General features: G+C 51.7%; 1 protein-coding gene across 16 annotated transcripts; it reads left to right on the top strand.

The window, feature by feature from the left end:
• Window positions 1-485: 485 nt before the first annotated feature.
• On the top strand, window positions 486-15,003 carry ABCD4 (ATP binding cassette subfamily D member 4). Of its 16 annotated transcripts, XM_027119993.1 has the most exons (20): window positions 489-632; window positions 2,979-3,127; window positions 3,287-3,414; window positions 4,575-4,714; window positions 5,968-6,084; window positions 6,442-6,567; window positions 7,207-7,257; window positions 8,818-8,912; window positions 9,143-9,264; window positions 9,373-9,464; window positions 9,679-9,768; window positions 11,318-11,526; window positions 11,664-11,755; window positions 12,210-12,246; window positions 12,632-12,681; window positions 12,935-12,982; window positions 13,103-13,155; window positions 13,475-13,551; window positions 14,199-14,314; window positions 14,478-14,668. In XM_027119993.1, the coding sequence occupies exons 1-20, from the start codon at window positions 595-597 to the stop codon at window positions 14,544-14,546; spliced, it is 1,899 nt and encodes a 632-aa protein (XP_026975794.1). In that variant the 5' UTR covers window positions 489-594; the 3' UTR covers window positions 14,547-14,668. The 16 variants fall into 16 exon arrangements, 15 of the variants coding, with proteins under 15 accessions (XP_026975793.1, XP_026975788.1, XP_026975794.1 ...); XM_027119987.1 differs by having other exon boundaries at window positions 488-632; window positions 14,199-15,003; XM_027119989.1 differs by having other exon boundaries at window positions 3,009-3,127; window positions 14,199-15,003.
• Window positions 15,004-18,721: the final 3,718 nt, after the last annotated feature.

Here is an 18,721-nt window from a genome sequence, read left to right as displayed (position 1 = left end):
AACAGTGAATGATTGGGCAAGGACAGCATGGTCTAGGTTGGGTGAGCAGCTGCCATTTGAACTAATGATGAGAAAGTGCCAGCCACTGAAAGCTCTAGGCTAGGGAGAAGACTGATCCAGGCAAAGACCCTGAGGCCAAAATAGAGTGGCCTGTTCAGTGAAGACCAAGGGGAGAGGGCCGGATCACTTGTGCCATGGAAACGTTTGGATTTTATTCTAACTGAAATTGGAAGCCTGACATGTTGTTAAAAGATCACTCTGGCTTCTTTGGGAGAATGTATGAAACATCTATATTCAGAGTTTAAAATACTTCAGTCACATTCTCGGCTACTTCTTGCCAAAGGGGAAACTTCCCATATCCAGGAGGGGGCGCTCTAGGCGCCGGGTCAACAGACTCAGCGCTGTGGTTCTTTTCGAGAAGTCGGTCGCTTCCGGGAGCGGCTGCGTCTCCCTGCGCCTTCCTCTCTATCCGCCCGTCTCTGTGGTAGCCGGGTGCCGGGGCCCCTCCCCTCTTCGGCGGCAGCGAGTTTTTCGGACTCTACCCTGAGCGGACCCGGGGGCTACCGGGCTCTCGCGTCGGTCGGATTCCGGGTCATGGCGGTCCGGGGGCCCGCGCCCCGGGCTAGCGCCCGGTGAGTACGGCGGCTGGGGAGGAGGACCGGGCCTCGGGGCGTCCTACTCGGGGCTATGTGCGGAAGGAGCACCTTCCGCCCTCGTAACATACTGTGATTTTTTTTTTTAACTTTTTACTCAACATGGTGTTTTTGAGATCATCCATGGTATAATAATCTAGTTTTCACTTCTGAGTGCTGCATGGTGCTACCTAAGTGCGTTAGACCCCAGTTTACGTATACATTACCCTAGTGACGGACAATTAGATTGCTTCCAGTTTTTAAGTACCACTTGCCTCCTTTGTGGATATGGGTGATCTTTGGAGTATCCATCCCAGGGTAGGATGCTAGGTCACTTAATTGTGCTAAATTTGTTCTCTGGAATGGTCGCACCCAACTTCTCAACTGCATTGCTTAAAGGTTCCTGTTTCTTCTTAACGACCGACACCCCACCCCGCCGCCCAATGTTTGGTATTGTTTGGTTTTCTAATGTTTATCGACCTGATTAGTGTAAGGTGGTGTCCCATTGTGTTAATTTTCCTCTGTTAAGCATTTGGGTTTCCCCTTATTTATATCCTTTTCCCACTTTCTATGGATTTCCTGTCTTCCTGATGCAGTCATTACTTATATGGACTAGATTTTATTACCTTATTTTCCACTCTGCAAGTAACTTCTCCAAGTCTTTTAATCTGTGGCACTATGTTGAACAAAAATACTTAATTCTAAGTTAAATCTGTTAGATTTCCTGCATTATAGTTTGTGGTTTGGGGGTCTTATTTGAGAAATACCTACCATTATATTTTCATTAAGATATTTCTACATTCTATTAACTAAGTAATGTTACTTTTCACATTTAGATTTTTAATCCATTTGGAGTTTTTAAAGTTTATTTTTATACATAGTTTGAGGTAATGACCTAAATTTTCCTCTACCGTCTTCAATTAATGACAAATTAATTAATAATTAAAAATTAGAGAAGCTGTATAGCATAGTTAAGAGCACAGAGCCAGGCTACCTGTGTTCAAACCCTAAGGCTGCCACTTACCAGGTGGGTGACAAGGCAAGTTACTTAACCTTTTTACCCTCAGTTCCTCATCTTTAGGGTTGTGATTATTAAATGAATTAATACACATAAAATGTGTGGAACAGTACTGGGCACGTAGTGTGGGTTTGGCATATAATGTGTGTTTAATATGCCCTTTCTTGTGATATAATCTCTATTATGTGCCCACGTAAACATAGGTGAATTTTTTTCTTTTTGGTCTTTCTGTTCCATGGTCTTTTTGTTCCTGTATTCATACCACACTTTGTTATTACTCCAACCCTGTAATATGATATGTCTTAATAACCTGATGGTTTAGGTGGGTTTCTTCCTCCTCCTTTCCTGTTCCTCACAGTTGTCCTGACCTATTCATAGACCTTTATATTTCCATATACAGTTCCTTAAAGAACTCCTGGTTTTGACTGGTATTGCATTGCAGTTACAGACTTCTATTAGAAATGAAGTCTTTCTATTTAAGTCTTCTTTCACATCCTATAATAGAGTTTTCGGGTTTTCCTCCAAAATGTCTTATACATTCTTTTATAAAGTTAATTTCTGGATATTTTATGGTTTTTCTGTGCTTTTCTTCTGTAAATGACATCTTATTTTCTTTATATTTGCTAGTTGGTTATTGTTGGTTATTGATACTTGTGTGTTAACCCTGTATCTAGCAACATTGCTGGACTCCTTTTATTTCTAACGTTTTGTCTATTTAAAAAATAATATTTATTTTGGCTGTGCTGGGTCTTAGTTGAGGCATGCTGGATCTTCATTGCTGTGTGCGGGTTCCTTATCGCAGCGTGCGGGGTCTTTAGTTGCGGCATGCCTGTGGGATCTAGTTCCCCGACCAGGAATTGAACCCAGGCCCCCAGCATTGGGAGCGTGGAGTCTTAGCCACTGGACCACCAGGGAAGTCCCACTAACATTTTGTCTATAGCTTTGCTGTGTTTCCTATGTAAATGATCACATCATCTGAAAATAATGACAATTTAATCTCTTCTTTCATTCCTTTTACCTCATTTCTTTTATTTTCTTTATTGCTTTAGTCAGGATCTTAAAATCCTTGATGTAGTGGGTTTCCTTGTCTTGTTTATGACCAAAAAAGAGGATGTGGCTAAGGTTTCTTTATTAATATAGCTATAGATTTTTAGTAAATAACTTTTCATAGCATTTATCAACTTAAATTCCTTTTTATCCCCTGGTCTGTTTCCCTCCTACCATCTTCAGCATTCATAAACCGTTCTTTCTGCATGGCCTGCGCCCTGCCCACCAACAGCTGTAGATAAGCTTGGTAACTGCTCTCTAAGGCTCCATTGTCCTTTTAGGACTCTGCTTCTCCTGCTTTTCTTCTTCAGGCCCAGGTTAGATCTGCAATTTTTCCAGCGGTTCCTGCAGATACAGAAGGTTTTGTTTCCCTCTTGGTCATCACAGAATGCCTTGATGTTCCTGACTCTTTTGTGTGTGGCCCTACTGGGTGAGTGAATGAGCCCAGGCCGGTGGGGGGGAGGACAGCCCTGGTTTGAGGTCCTTTTCCTTCTGTGGGGTGTTGATGAGGCAAGGACTTGAGAGGAAGCCTCCCTCTGTCTTTTCTCACCCCTCATCACTGATTCCTGACTCCTCTCCTTCCCCCCAGAACAACTGGTGATCTACCGGGTTGGCTTGCTTCCCAGTCAGTACTTTGGGGTCCTAGGAAACAAAGATTTAAATGGGTTTAAGACCCTGACGTTCCTGGCTGTTGTGCTCATCGTCCTCAACTCCATGGTAAGGTCGTCTGCCTGTGTCTCTCTTCCTCTCCAGCGCCCAGTGGACTTAGCCACCAGGAAGCAGGAACCGAGCTGTGGATGTGTGTTCCCTCCCTCTTCTGGGAACATGGGGTCAAAACTCTAGGCAGGGCATTGATCTTGCTGTTGGCCCACATGGGACCAATTCCCAGAGTGTTACGAGCTCCTAGGGCTTGGCCACAGGATTCTGGTTTAATCCAGCATTTGGTGGAAATGATCCTTGTCCCTTCCATTCCCAGAACTCTTGCTTCAGGGAGTTCAGAGCACTTGAAAACCGGGCTCAGCAGCCAGAGCTGCTGCTGTCCTCTGGGGGGGCCGGGGCTGTGCCTGAGCCTGGCACTTGTCACATCTCCCAGCCTTTGCACCTGCTGCTCTCTTGCAAAATGGCCTCCTTCCCCCACCCCTTGTTCACTTGCTTAACACCTGCTCACTTTTCACGATTCCTCCGCTGTCACCTCCTTCAAGTCCTCCTCAACTTGTCCTTCATGTTTCCTCCACCAAACTCTGCCCCTTCGACTCCTGATCCTTTGAGTTCAGCTCTGCTCTAACAATCCTTACACCCTTGTGATTGTGCCCTCACTAGACTGTGAGCTCGTTGTTACTTCCCTCGTGCTTAGTGTTCAGGGGCGCCATAAACGGAATGATGAGCGTCAGGGCTCTTTTAGGACTCGAGCCTAATGCTCTCTGTCAGGCTGCACTACCTGTTTTCTCGGGGAAGCCACTTCTCATCACACTTTGGCACTTTTGATGGGTCTTCGATCAGGAGGCACCTATGGATTCAAACCCTGTGCCAAGTTCTGGGGGACAGAAAAGTAAGAACATAAGTGGAATAGAAGATATTGTTCCCAGTCTCCAGAAGCTCATGTGCTCTGGAGATGTAAGGCAATACCCCGTAGAGGAGGCTAGAGGGCCTTGCCTTTGGTAAGCCCTTCAATATTTGGTGCAGTCAGTAAACACATGAGTGAATGAGGAAGGGATGAATCCCATGACCTCACGCTCTAACAGGCTCAAGTGCTGAGTGGACAGCCGAATGGGCTGGGACTGGTCAGCAGAGGCTTTCCGCCAGCCCGAGCTTGGAGCTGAGACTTGGTAGAAAGAGACTTGCATCTCTCCCTTCCCCTTGTCTCCCCCGCTGCACAGCTGAAGAGCTTTGACCAGTTCACCTGCAACCTGCTGTATGTGAGCTGGAGGAAGGACCTCACCGAGCACCTCCACCGCCTCTACTTCCGGGGCCGCGTGTACTACACCCTCAACGTGCTGCGGGATGACATCGATAACCCGTAGGCACCCCCCCCTCAGTCCTTGCTACCCTCTGCGTGGTTCGTCCACCTGGGCTGACACAGCCCTGGAGACCCCCTGCGGCAGACCCCATGAGGTCATCCACCATTATCTGCAAATGTTGCTGCCCAGAGCCGAGGGGGAAGGGTGCCCTGCAGAGGACCCCGGAGAGGCTGCAGGGCTGAGGTCAGGGAGCTAAAAGGAAGAGGCCAAGAGCAGCTCCCTTTTGTCCACTTCACATCCTGGGCTTCCAGATAAGGCACCCTCTGAAGACAGTGTCCTTGCTAGAAAAAGCTAGAAGAGCAGCGCTCCAGTTTTCAGCAGTAAAAAACTACTGCTGTCTAGGACTCAGTCTGGGATTCCAGTCACCATTCTATCACCTCTCTTAGGTTCACTAAGCCCCAGGTTCCCTTACAGGTGAGGCAGCTGAAGCCCGGAGAATGCAAGTGACTTGCCAAAGCTCACGTCTCACTGGGAATAGGAGTCGTTGTGGCCTTGGTGGTGGGATGGGACACGTGGAGTCTCTCTTCACCCTCATTCCCTCCCCGCCTCGCACCGTCCCAAGCACTTTGTTGCCTGACGCAACCTCTCCTCAGCTCAAGTGGGGCTTTGCAGCAAAGACTCTTGGGAGGCTGCTGCTGCTGCTTAACCTTCTCTTCTAGGCCTCTTCTCCACATTTTTTTTTTCCCTTGGCCGCACCAGGCATGTGGGATCTTAGCTGCCCAGCCAGGGATCAAACCCGTTCCCCCTGCATTGGGAGAACAGTCTTAACCACTGGACCACCAAGGAAGTCCCTAGGGCTCTTCTCTATGGCTCAACCTGTACAAAACTTCCACAGCCAGATAGCTGAATGGGGGCAGGCTCAGGCTCGTGAGAGAGAGGTTGGGAGGAGTGAGGTAAATGATGTAGCTTTCCTGATCATCCGGAAACTTGGATCCCCTACCCTCGGGTTTTTCTTTGGCTCTGCTCAAAGCTGGCTCAGAACCCTTGTGTGCTGGACCTTTCAGTTGCCATTTTTTCTGAGGGGTAGACTGAGGCACCATAGGAAGCAGCTCTTCAGAACCCTGTTCGAAAGTCCTAAGGGTCTCGTTGCCTCTAGGAAACGAGCCCTTGTCTGGGTCCACCTTCCCACAGGGTCATTGCTGACAGCACTGAAAGGCAAGGTCAGAATAAGAGGTAGCCTGGAAATGCCTTAGCTCTCTCAACCCTCAAGCCCAGCTCCCTGGGCCTAGTCGCTCTGTGTCATTGGCTCCAGGGACCAGCGCATCAGCCAGGACGTGGAGCGGTTCTGCCGGCAGCTCAGCAGCGTGGCCAGCAAGCTGATCGTCTCCCCCTTCACCCTCATCTACTACACCTATCAGTGCTTCCAGAGGTGAAGGCTCTCTTCCTGCCAGAGCCCTTCCTCCTCCCCTGCCTGGTGGTTCCCCAGAGTCCCTCACTCACACATTGGGCGGGAGTCAGCTCTCCCTGGTCAGGGTCCACGAGAGGCTGGTCTTCCCTCCGTCCCACCTGCACCCCAGGAAGTCTTCCTGTCTTGCATGCTTGGGCCCCTGCCCTCCCTGTGGCCCTGTGGTGTGTCAGTGTCAAGGTACCAGATGCCCCCGCACAGGAGCAGAAGCCGCACAGGGCTCTGAGATGGGACAGGGGGCTGCCCAAAAGGGGGAGAAGTCAGAGCAGAGGCCTGTGGGGATATGTCGCTCCCCACACCCTCCCTCTCTCTGCCTTTCAGCACCGGCTGGCTCGGGCCTGTGAGCATCTTTGGGTATTTCATTCTGGGAACCGTGGTGAACAAGATGTTGATGGGTCCCATTGTGGCAAAACTGGTGCAGCAGGAGAAGCTGGAGGGGGATTTCAGGTGTGTCTCCCTTGCTTGAGGTTTCTGGGCCAGGCATAATGGTTAGGGAATGGGATCTGGCGAAAGGCTGCCTAAGTTTAAATCCCAGTTAGGCCAGTCACTAGCCGTATGGTCTTGGGCGGGGTCTTTAACCTCTCTCAATTTCAGTTTTCCCATCTGTAAAATGGGGATGGTGCTGACAGAATTGTAAGAAGGATTAATGAGATCATACGTGAGAAGCACTGAGAACGGTGACTGGCTGGCCGCCATCATCATCATCATCATCACCCCTTGGCCTTTTCACATGCTTCTGTTCCAACCACCCTTATTCTGGTCAGCCGATGGGTCCAGCCCCTACTCTGTGCTTCTTGGCCTCCTCCTTCAGACCCGGCCCTGGAAAGAAGAGGAGCTGTGGCAGGCCTGCACCTGTCCTCTTTGGAGAGGCAGGTGGCTGCCGTGTCTGCAGGTCTCCTGCCATCCCTCCCGGGCCTGGAATTTCCCACCCTGTGACAGGCCAGGGAAGGGTCGGGCTGAGGCAGCCACAGTCTTGGAGTGGAGCCAGGCTCCTCTTTGCTTGGAGGTCTTCTTGATCCAGGACTCTGAAAGGAGACGGGCCAGTCCTGCCCACTGTCAGCACACATTTGCCTTTGGTCTTCCCAGGTTCAAGCACATGCAGATCCGGGTGAATGCTGAGCCTGCTGCTTTTTTCAGGTGAGTCTAGTGGGGATGGTTCCCCTTCTGCCTTGTCAGAGCTGACAGTGGAGATGGTGGAGAAGTAGACAACCCTTCCACCATCACCAAGGCCAGGGGCCAGGCGTCCTCACACTTGGCTGTGACCCTCCCCTTATCTCTCACTGTCCTCGTCTGCCTCATCCTTAGGTCCATGGATTTGCTTCTGAAACTGGTTCTTCCTTTTCGTGGCCTAGCATGGGGCCTAAATTTGTTCTAAGAATGAAATGAGTGAATGCTTCATCATCTTACTAATGACTGAGGCATTGCCTCTGCCTCTGCTTTTCTGTCTGTAAAATGGCTTTCTGCCAGTGCCTGACGTCCAAGGCTGATCCGTTGTCTCTGTAGCGTGGGAGGGAATGGAGCCTCTCAGCTCAGAAGACCTGCTCGCCACAGACACTGTCCTAGTGGAGCAAAGTGGTCTCCTGACAGCAGCATTGTGAAACCCCATTCCTTCCCCCGGGGCCAGGGTAGGTCCCTGCACTCTGCCTCCTATGAGTACTCTGGATTCGGTATTTGGATTGACAGTAAGGGCCCAGAGGTTTGTGTTTAAGGAGTAGGAGTTACTCCTTGGATCACCTGGATCTAATAGCCCTGGGACTTTGCTCTTCTGTCCGTCTCTGCTGCAGCTCGTAGCTGCCACCACTTGGGGGCACCAAGGATACCGGGGACCTATGAGTGGGGCAGGTCGTGGGGGCCAGGTAGGGCTGGGCCTGCGCTAGGTTTTTTTTGGATTCTGCAGTCACTGCTCATGAAGCTTTGGGCCCTGGGGAAAGCAGGTTGATGCTTGGAGCTCCGAGTGTGTTTTCCTGCAGCCTCTCTGTCCTTCATGCAAAATCTGAAACGTTTCCTCTGTCCTCCCCCAACCTTTCTGCCTGGAGAATTTCTGCCCATCCTTGAAGCTCCAAGTCACCTCCTCCTGGGCGCCTTTCCAGACTCCCTTAGGGGTCACGCCTGTTTGCTTCCATAGCCCTGAAGACACACGGCTTACGTAACACTTTCCATGTTCCAGGTGAAGAATGCAGCGCGTCTGCCTGCCCCCCTGAACTGGGAGCTCCTTGAGGACAGGGGCTCTTTTGTCCAAAACTGTTTCGCTGGCTACCTAGCACCAAGCCTGCCGCCTAGTGACTGCTGCGTGTATATTTGTTTAATAATAGCAGCTCTTTTTTATTGGGAGCCCCTCATGTGCTTGGCGCTTTACATTCAGAAATTCTCACTCTAGCCTATTACGTAGGTATTATAAGCTCCATTGTATAGATGAGCAAACTGAGACTCAGAGGCTTAATAACCTGTCAGTGTTACCTGGCTAGTAACTGGCCAGAGCCAGAGCCAGACCAGATTTGAATCCGGTCTGCCCAGTCTAGAGTTCATGGTCTTTCCGCAGACAATACCATGTTGACTGAATGAAGCAATGGCTGGCTGCTGGTGGCCGAAAGGGTCTGAGGGGAAGATCCCTTGGGTGGGCTTGGTCGCTAAAGGGGAGTGTGAGGAGGGGGGCTCAGGCTCTCCAGGCCCCGTGGACATCCCGGCCTTTCTCATCAGAGCTGGGCACGTGGAGCACATGAGGACAGACCGCAGGCTGCAGAGACTCCTTCAGACCCAGAGGGAGCTGATGTCCAAGGAGCTCTGGCTGTACAGTAGGTGCAGGGAGCCCCGGGAGGCAGGAACCACCGTGGTGGGGGGGAGCCTGCTTCCCTCCCCACAACTCCCTCCTCCCTCTCTGCACTGATCAGTTTGCCTTTGCCAGGAGTGACCTCAGGAGAGTGAGGATCCCCAGAATAGCTTGACCATGCTTGGCTTCCCGTTCCCCTCGGAGCGCAGGATTGCTTCCCAGGTCTCTCACCCTAGGTCTTTCTGTCTTCCGCAGTCGGCGTCAACATGTTTGACTATCTGGGCAGCATCCTGAGTTACGTCGTGATCTCAATCCCCATTTTCAGCGGCGTCTACAGAGACCTGAGCCCCACAGAGCTCAGCACCCTGGTCAGCAAGGTGAGAATCCCTTCTGGGGACCCCCTCATGCCATCCCCCCTGCCCTTTGGCGCAGCACCCAGGGCCTTGGAGTCAAGGCCCGCGCGCACTGCCCTCTGTCCTGTCCAGAACGCCTTTGTATGCATGTACCTCATCAGCTGCTTCACCCGGCTCATCGATCTCTCCACCACACTCTCCGATGTGGCAGGCTACACACACAGGTGAGGCTGCGTCCGGCCCCTCTAGGCACGCCCACAGGTGAGGCTGCGTCTGGCCCCTCTAGGTCCTGAGCAAAGCGTGTACCTCAGGGAGAAGTAGCAGAGTGAAAACAGGAGCAGAAAAGCTCACCGTATACTAGTGGGCATGAGAGAGAAAAAGGAGTAACGCCTTCACCTGGGCGCCCAGACCCTCCTCAGGTTTTCACTTCTCGCCCAGGATCGGGGAACTTCAGGAGACCCTGCTGGACATGACCCTGAAGTCACGGGATGGGGAGATCCTGGACGAGAGCGAGTGGGACTTGGCCAGGTGAGCGCTCTGCTGGCGGTGCAGTCTGGTGGTGGAGAATGCAGGCGCTGGAAGCACCCTGGAGCCCAGCCCCAGCCGGGCAGCAGAGTTAGGCAGAGCAACTGAGCTCTGTCTTATGCCAGGCACGTTGTAAATGTTCACCATCAATGTTGCTGTTCTGGCATCTGTGTTTATTTACACCATCCCCCAGCTGATGGAAGCAAAGTACAATCAGCCTGGGCCTGAGTTAACAAAACAAAAATCTGAATTGTATCCCTCCTCTTCCTTTATTCCCTCCTCCTCGCTGAGCCCTGCCACCAGTCCCCTTCCTTGGGGCATGTCTATTGTTTGTCCCCACTCAGGCCCAGAGGTGTCTTTATTGTATCTTTGCAGGCTCCGTGATGTTTCTGACCTTTCTGTGCACCAAGGATTTGTTCATGTCCTCACTTTTCTTGAGCAAACTACTTAACTGCTCTGTGTCTCAGTTTCTTCGTCTCTATAAAGAAGACGTTAATGGAACGTTCGTCTTAGGGTTGTTGAGGGGATTAGATATCATAGTTCATAGAAGGTGCTTGGACGGAGGCCACAGAGTAAACTTTCAAAAATGGAAACAGGCTGAATTTCAGGGTCTACACTCAACTGTCTTCTTAGGAGCTAATGCCTTAACTGTCGCCTCTGTTCAGAATTAAAGCTTCATGCAGCTCTGAGCCCAGAGGTGGGGGGGGGGGGGCGCTGGTGGTGCAGGGACTGTGGGGAACGGGAGATGCTTTTCTGTGGGGGAGATGGGCATCCGTGGAGAGCCAGAAGCTCCAAAACTGTGTTAGTATTTCCACTCCCATTCTTACATCAGTCACGCGGTGATGCCATGAAAATGCATGTAATGCCACAAACATTAGAATTGGACAGATGCAGCTCTGTGCCCCTGAGCAGGTTACTCAGCCACCTGACTCAGTTTCCTCATCTGCCCAGTGGGGATAATAGCTGTGGTTCATGGCTGATAAGACTGATTAAGATCTGTCGTGGGCAGGACTTTGCCCAGCCTGCCGCAGAGCAGGTGCCCAGTCCATCTCTATCAGTTTGCTAGGGCTGCCATGACAGAGTACTGTAAACTGGGCGGCTTAAAGAGCAGAAGTTTATTTTCTCATAGTTCTATGGGTTAGAAGTCCAAGATCAGGGTGTCAGCAGGGTTGATTTCTCCTGAGGCCTTGCTCCTTGGCTTGCAGATGGCCGCTTTCTCACAGTGTCCTTACGTGGCCTTTTCTCTATGCGTGTGCACCCCTGGTGTCTCTCCCTCTTCTTAAAAGGACACCAGTCATACTGGATTGGGGCCCTACCCTAAAGGCCTCATTTTAATGTAATCACCTCTTTAAAGACCCTGTCTCCAAATGCAGTTCCCTTCTGAGGTACTAGGCGTTGGGACTTCAGTATGTGATTTTTGAGGCCACAGTTCAGCCCATGGCAACCCTCCAGTCCAGAGGTGATGCCCCCAAGGAGAAAGAACTACCCCCCTGCCCCCAGCACTACTGACACCGCTTATCTTCCCAACATCTCTTCGCTTCTTGCACCCTAGGACTCCAGGATGGCCAGCAACAGAGCGAACAGATACAGCTTTTCTTCTTGAGCGGGTCTGCATCTCCGCCCCCTCCTCTAACAAACCCTTAATCAAGGATCTGAGCCTGAAGATCTCTGAGGGGCAGAGCTTGCTTATCACAGGCAACACGGGCACCGGCAAGACCTCCTTGCTCCGGGTTCTGGGTGGCCTCTGGGCGAGCACATGGGGTGAGAGCCAGCCTTCCCTGCTCTGAGCCAGCCTTGGCCTGTGGGGCGTATGTGTGTGAGAATCAAGCCTCTTGTTGGAAAATCAGAGTGAGGGGCAATTACCTTTCTGGGAGATCTTAAAATGGTGTTTTCTGTAGGCTCAGTGCAGATGCTGATGGACTTTGGACCCCACGGGGTGCTGTTCCTGCCACAAAAGCCATTCTTCACTGACGGGACCCTTCGGGAGCAGGTTAGCCGGGGCCCACTCCTCCCACCCCTTCCCCCCAACCTGGACCCTGGTGGTGGGACAGGTCTCAGCCCTGGAGAGCTATGGGACAGCAGGTGGGGTATAAAATGAACCAAGCCCAGGAACTCCCTGGCTCTAAGGACTTTTTATTCACTTCTATGGATTAGGCCATGTACTCAGAGCAACTTCTGGGAGCAGGTTAACCTGTGGAGGCCGTAAGCCAAATATCACATGTGTTTGTTGAACACCAGCTTGGATTCTGGGGGCCCTGCCCTGCTGTCTGCCAGCCCCGCCTCTCCCACCGGACCCTCAGCCAGGACGCTCCTTGCTCTCCTCGGGTGGAGAGGAGCCTGGCCTCTGGCAGCTCCTGGGGCTGTTTCTGAGGGAGGATAGCTGTGTGCAGCCCCACCTCTCCTTGACCCTTGCCCTAGGCCCATGTGGTTTCTTCTTTTATCAGGTGATATATCCCTTGAAGGAGATCTACCCGGACTCAGGTGAGCTGAGCCTCTTGAGGACGCAACCTCCCATCCCACCATCTCTTCTCTGTCTGACTGTGGCCTCACCTGTACCTTTTGGAAGAGGCCCCAGCCAGGCTGCTGGTTTCAGGTGGGGTCCCCTCCACCTCCTCCTTTGACTGTTTACTATTCGGGGGTCTGTACCCTGACCTCATCTTGTTCTGTCTCCCCCTCCGGAGGAGAGACACCACTGGAGGAAAGGAAGGGATTACTTCCTTCACTGGGTCCTTCCCGTGTTTATTAAGTGCTGTAACCTGTCGCTTCAGAGCCTTGGCCCACATTCTGGGGCCCCTGGCCATGATGTGCCCCATCTATTCTGGCTACCCAGAGGAGCTGACTTCTTGAAGCCTTCTGTGTTTTGCAGGTTCTGCTGATGATGAGAGGATCATAAGGTTCCTGGAGTTGGCAGGCCTGGTGAGTGAGGGCAGGGACCCTGAGGTCCAAGCCCACCTGGTGGCACTGACCACAGGTGCAGGCCCAGCGGAGCTGGCCCTACTGTCCCTGCCCCAGGACTGGAAGTCTGAGCCTTGGGCAGGGTGATGGGTGTATAAATCGGCAGTGGGAGCTGTTGGCCAGGTACAGGCAACAAGCAGCGTCCACTCTCTAGCAAATTTTAAAACAATAATAAGACTACATCAGCCTGCTTTTTCTGGTCACCACGTTCTAGCAAGTCTCAACAGTGTGGCTGGCGGACTGCTCTCCCAGCCCCACCGTGGTACGCGACCAGAGGTAGCTGTGTCTTGGGTGTGTGTGGTGGGACTGAGGAGGTCCTCAGGATAGCAGGAAGCAGGGATGGGCCCTTTCATGGACATCGTTTTCTCTGGGTGTGTTACAGTCCAGCTTGGTGGCAAGGACAGAGGGTCTGGACCAGCAGGTCGATTGGAACTGGTAAGAAGGAGGTTGAGGTGCTCCAGAGCCAGCTCCCCCAAAGACAGTGGGTCCCAGAGGCCTGGGCAAGGGATGAAGTGACTTCTGACCCCAAATTCTAGGGGTTTGCTGGGCTGCTGGGGACCTGGTTCATGTCCGTGGTACAGAATTTTGGCCTTGCCTTGTGTAGGCAGCGGGGCTGTGGTGGAAAGGGGGGTGACATCCATCCGTCCTGGGGCAGCCTGTCTGCGCTGGGAGCCTTTTCCTGCCCAGACCATTCTGTGCAAAAGCCAAGCTATAGCCTCCTTCCTCCAGTGGGCCTCTCGTTCCCCTTTCTCAGGTATGATGTTCTGTCCCCAGGAGAGATGCAGAGGCTCTCCTTTGCCCGGCTCTTCTACCTGCAGCCGAAGTATGCAGGTGAGGTTCGCCCTGTAGGTACACATGCTAGCCAGGCAACGTTTGCACTCACAGGTATAGCAGCGTGTGTTCGTGTGCACCTGGAGAGGCATTGGTATGGATAGGAGAGCACACCTGTGCCTGGCCAGGTATCTCTGTCCCTGCAGGAGAGGATGGCAGGGCTCTGCCCATGAGGCAGCAGTGCTTGGCATCCTCAGGTATATGTTGAACTGCCAGTTCTTAACCTCTGTGCCAGTGCGGCAGCTGGAGCCAGCCTTGAGAGGGCTTCTCATGGTATGGCCGTCAGGCTCTGCCATCAGTGAATGGGCATCCCTCTGCTGTGCCTGGCAGAGGTGTGAACTTTTCTAAGGACTGACATCTTGGGGGAACTAGGATTCCCTGGATTGAGTGGTCCTAGGCAGTGGCTGGTGGATTAGGGATAGGGTAGGAAGCTGAGGGATTTTGTCCTGCAGCTGGCAGAAGGCTTCCCAGATGGAGCCTAGCCCTCCGCTCCTCTGGCCCACGCTCTCCCTAAGGCAGGGCCCCTGTAAGCCAGAACAGCTTTCAGCCTCCCACCAGGTCCCAGCGAAGGTGGGTGTGGGTTGGAGGAGTGGCAGAGGTGGGTCTGGGGCAGGACTTCATCTCTTCCCACTGAGTTCTGTCCTCAGTGCTTGATGAAGCCACCAGTGCCCTGACCGAGGAGGTGGAGAGCGAGCTCTACCGCATTGGCCAGCAGCTGGGCATGACGTTCGTCAGCGTGGGCCATCGGCGCAGCCTTGAGAAGGTACCTGTGCCCGCAGGATGGCCTGAGGAGGAGAAAGAATGCCAAGGCTGGGCCTGGCCGGGGCCAGAGCCCCCTCAAAATGGAGAGTGGGGATGGCAGAGAGGGCAGGGAATCTGTCACAGCCGGGGCAGCCTGATCTCCGCGTGGTGGTGGTCTCTTGTAGTTTCACTCCTTGGTTCTGAAACTCTGTGGAGAAGGAAGGTGGGAGCTGACCAGAATCAAAGTGGAATGAAGCCAAGGCTGGCCACCGGCAGGAGAGCCAAGCCCAGGAGATCGAGTCCCCAGGAGAGACCAGGAAGGCTGATGGGGCAAGGAAGGAGCTCCAGGTTTGCCTCACAGGTCCCATGTGGGTAGCACCAGCAGCAGTGGACTTAGCCCACGTGTGGCCCTCCGCAGGACCCTCATCCTGCCAGGGTGCCTCCTGCTGCCTCAGCCAGAGCTTCGTACACTTGACGTGCTGATTACTTCACATATGACCTCAGATCGTGTTTTCTAAAGAAAACCTGAAAGTGTGAGATCTATAAGAAATGCAGGGTCAAAATGGAGAGTGTATCGGACTTGGAGTCAAGAGATCCAGGAATCTTTTAGAATACATCAATTTTGCAACAGTAGATTTTTAACTTTAATCAACTATTTAAATTTTATAACTTTTTTTTAAAAGAAAAGATAAACATGTTTTTAAACTTGCAGCTTTCCCCTTTTTTCTTTCTTCTTCATCATAAGATGATCTTTTTTTTTTTTTTTTTTGGCCACACCATGCGGGATGCAGGATCCATGCAGGATGTGAGATCTTAGTTCCCCAACCAGGGATCAAACCTGTGCCCCCTGCAGTGAAAGCATGGAGTCTTAACCACTGGACCGCCAAGGAAGTCCCTAAGATAATCTTCTTAATTGACTCTCCGAGCTTGTCTTTGAGAGCCTGGGGGGGTGGGAGCAGCACTCTCCACTGTGCTGGAACCTTCTGCCCGTAGGTTCTTCACTTCACTGGCATCTCCCACTTACCCATTGCCAGTTGTCCCTCAGCCACTAACCTCGAGGGCCCTTCAGCTTTTCTTAACCCAGATGAAAATAAATCCCGTAATATTTTTAAGTTAATTCATTACTTAAATGCATTTTTTAAAATATAAATTTTTTAATTTATTTATTTTTGGCTGCGTTGGGTCTTCGTTGCTGTGCGCGAGCTTTCTCTAGTTGTGGTGAGCCGGGGCTACTCTTCGTTGTGGTGCGCGGGCGTCTCACCGTAGTGGCTTCTCTTGTTGCGGAGCATGGGCTCTAGGTACGCGGGCTTCAGTAGTTGTGGCTCACGGGTTTAGTGCTCCGTTGTATGTGGGATCTTCCCTGGACCAGGGCTCGAGCCCATGTCCCCTGCATTGGCAGGCAGATTCTTAACCACTGCGCCAGCAGAGAAGCCCCCTAAATGCATTTTTAAAGGAAACTTTACACTTGATATAAATAGAAAGTAACTGTAAAAATTAATACAAATAATGTTATGAAATGGCAGCTGTGTACTGCACCTGCAAAGACTCTACACCTGAGGCTTGCTCTCTGTACAAAGGGAGGTTAGGGGTGTTACAGAGGAGTTAGACATACTAGCACCCAACTGAGAATCTTCTTAATAGATTTGGGGAAATGGAATGGGAACCGCAAGGGAAGTGATTTTCTCTCTCTAAGACGAGGTTCTTTAATGTCTCTTGATACCACTGAAAATGATCCTAGATGCGGGGTGGAGCTCCAGACCTGGGGAGATGTCGCCCTGGATAACATGTCTAACCCCCTCCCTCCATGGCGTGGCTGGCATGGAGGCCTCAAGCCTATTCTCAGCTCTGCCCCATACGGGTGCTAAAGCAGTGTGTCCAGGTGCTGAGCTGAGAGAACTCTGGGGTGGGCACCTGACCAGGTCTGATGGTGTGTCCAGTCTCCGGTGAAGCCTCCTTAGGGACCTACAGGATGTCAGCATCGGGAAGGCCCGTGGCAGCCCTTCTCATGGGGCTGAAAGGGACCGTCAAGGTCGGCATCTGCTTCACGAGCCTTCCCATACTTGAATCTCCCAACCATATCCTGCCAGGTGCTCTTCTGGCCTCTGTTCAGACACCTCTAGCATTGGGGGCCATCCGTCCTCAGACCCCTCTGAGGAAAGCTCTTCCTTAGGCCAAGGGGAAACGTATCTCCCTCAGGATCCCCCTGACTCCCACCCCTTGGGCATGTTTTAAATTGTGGGGTTCGGGTATGGAAAGACTCCCTCTCTGGCTTAATTTCTGTACTTTCATCAATATAGCTGAAGCTCCCCTCAGCCTTTTTGGTGATAGCATTGCCTCACTGACTTGCTTCAGACTCACAAGCTCCTTCAACTCCTAAGCCTTTTTCACAAGTGCTGCTGCTGCAGATTATTATAGAGACCAAGTTTGTTCCTAACTCAGAGTCTTTGCACTTGCCATTTCCTGTGCCTCAAACATGTTCCCAGTGCTGTTTCTGTTCTTAATACTCAAATACTCAGTGTCCTCCCTTGCAGAAACTCTGCCAAGAGAAGGCTGTTCTTAGAGGCAGACTGTACCCTTATCCATCATTCATCTCAGAGATGGTGGCTACTCGAGGGTTTTAGGTGAATCGATACAAACCTGCATGAGGAGAAGTCAGGTTATGTGTCCTCAGTGGATGACAAGGACCAAAATGTTCATTTTAAGTGTTTTAAAATAAGCGAGGCAAATAATTTCCCAAACTTAAGTCTTGTTCTGCCACCCAGGAATCTACACAGACCCACGTGGATGATACCTAGAAATGTTGTCCTTATATCCTTCTCATCACTCCTCTGAGGAGTCCTGGAGCCATGGGACAGGGCAGAAAAGCAACCTTTTGTTATCTCCATCAAGTGTCCGCTTACCTACCGTATCAACTTGTGTACCACCCCAGTCATTCTGGGGTGGAGAATAACAAACTAGTCTCTGTTCTGCCACAGCCCACAGGGAGCTGTGCTCTGTGTTCTGCATCCAGGACAGTCTCCCAGGAAGCCAAAGAAGAGCAATGCCAGCTGCCCTCTGTAAAGACTGCCTTTCCAGAAACATTGTCTTGTTGGTGCTATTTCCTTCTGACATCCTGTCTAGGTGTCAGAATGATGGGTGGCCCTGGGCTAAACCCTGGGCCAGGAAGGAACCCCTGGAGGCACAGGGAGTTGTCAGGAGAACTGGTGCCTGGAGAACAAGCCAGCTGAAAGGGAGCCCTGGACTGGGGAGCTGCAGAGACTGTCCTACCAGGAAGTAGGGTAAAGTGTGGACAGGCATCAGGCAGGGGACATGTGCTGGGGAACACTGTCCTCAAGCCTCTGGCAGGGTGAGGCTGGACAACTGGCCAGTGGATTTGCCCATCTGTAAGTAGTTAAGGGTTCTGAGGGTCAGATGCCTCTGGGGAAGGTTTCCCTGGGAAAATCCAAAGACAGGGCAGAGACTTACCTAACATGCTATCAGACCCTGACCCCAGGCCCAAAACTGCCAGCCCACGAGGGAGTGAAGGGGGAAACAAAGGCAAGTCTGTCTTGAACTGGTGGAGAGATTTGTGCAGAGCTTGCATGCTTAAGGGAAGCCCAGCTCCTGCCACATTCTCTTAAGAACCCTGCAAGGAAGATGCTTCCTTTTCTTTCCTTTTTACCCCAGTTGAAGAGTCTGAGCTCCAGGACCTGAAATGACTTGCTTAGGAATCTCAAGTTCAAAACAGAACTCCTCAGCCTCTGAACCGCCCCCACCTGCTGCATTCATCTTGCCCATCTCAGGGAATGACACTTCCACTGTCCACCCTGAGCTCAGGCTAGAGACCTGAGACCCTCCGGACCTCCTTCCCCATATCCAACCCATCACTACATCCCATGGGTTCTGCTTCCAAAATATATCTGAAGCCCACCTCTGCCCTCCCCCGAGGCCACCACCAAGTCCACCCGGACAACTGTGGCAGCCTTGTCCCTGGTCTCCCTGCTGCTTCTCCCAACCCCCCACATCCTCCACAAAGCAGCCTGAAGGACCTTAAAAATGCAAATTAGCTGTGCCCTACATTAAAGTCCAAAATACTGGGCCTGCAAGGCTGCACTCCCATCCCTCTCCTCGAGCCCATTGGCCTCTGTCATCAGAGATGGGCCAAGCTGGTCCAGCTGAGAGCCTTGTTCCCATGCATTCCTGGAAGCGCACAAACTACCAAGACTGACTCAAGGAGAAACAAAATCTGAATGGTTCTATAACAAGTGATTGAATCAGTAATCAAAAACCTCCCAGCCAATAATCCTCCCTCCCTCCCCAATAATCTGAGGGCCAGGTGGCTTCACTAGTGAATTCTACCAAACATTTAAAGAATGTTTCATATCAGTCCTTCTCAAAATATTCCAGAAAATAGAAGCAGAGGGAACACTTCCTAACTCATTCTATTAGG

Source organism: Aethalodelphis obliquidens, unplaced genomic scaffold, assembly GCF_003676395.1.
Source record: "Aethalodelphis obliquidens isolate GAN/ISIS:26980383/991018 unplaced genomic scaffold, ASM367639v1 scaffold21, whole genome shotgun sequence".
Taxonomy (NCBI): Eukaryota; Metazoa; Chordata; class Mammalia; order Artiodactyla; family Delphinidae; genus Aethalodelphis; species Aethalodelphis obliquidens.
This window is presented reverse-complemented; position numbering and strand designations above follow the sequence as displayed.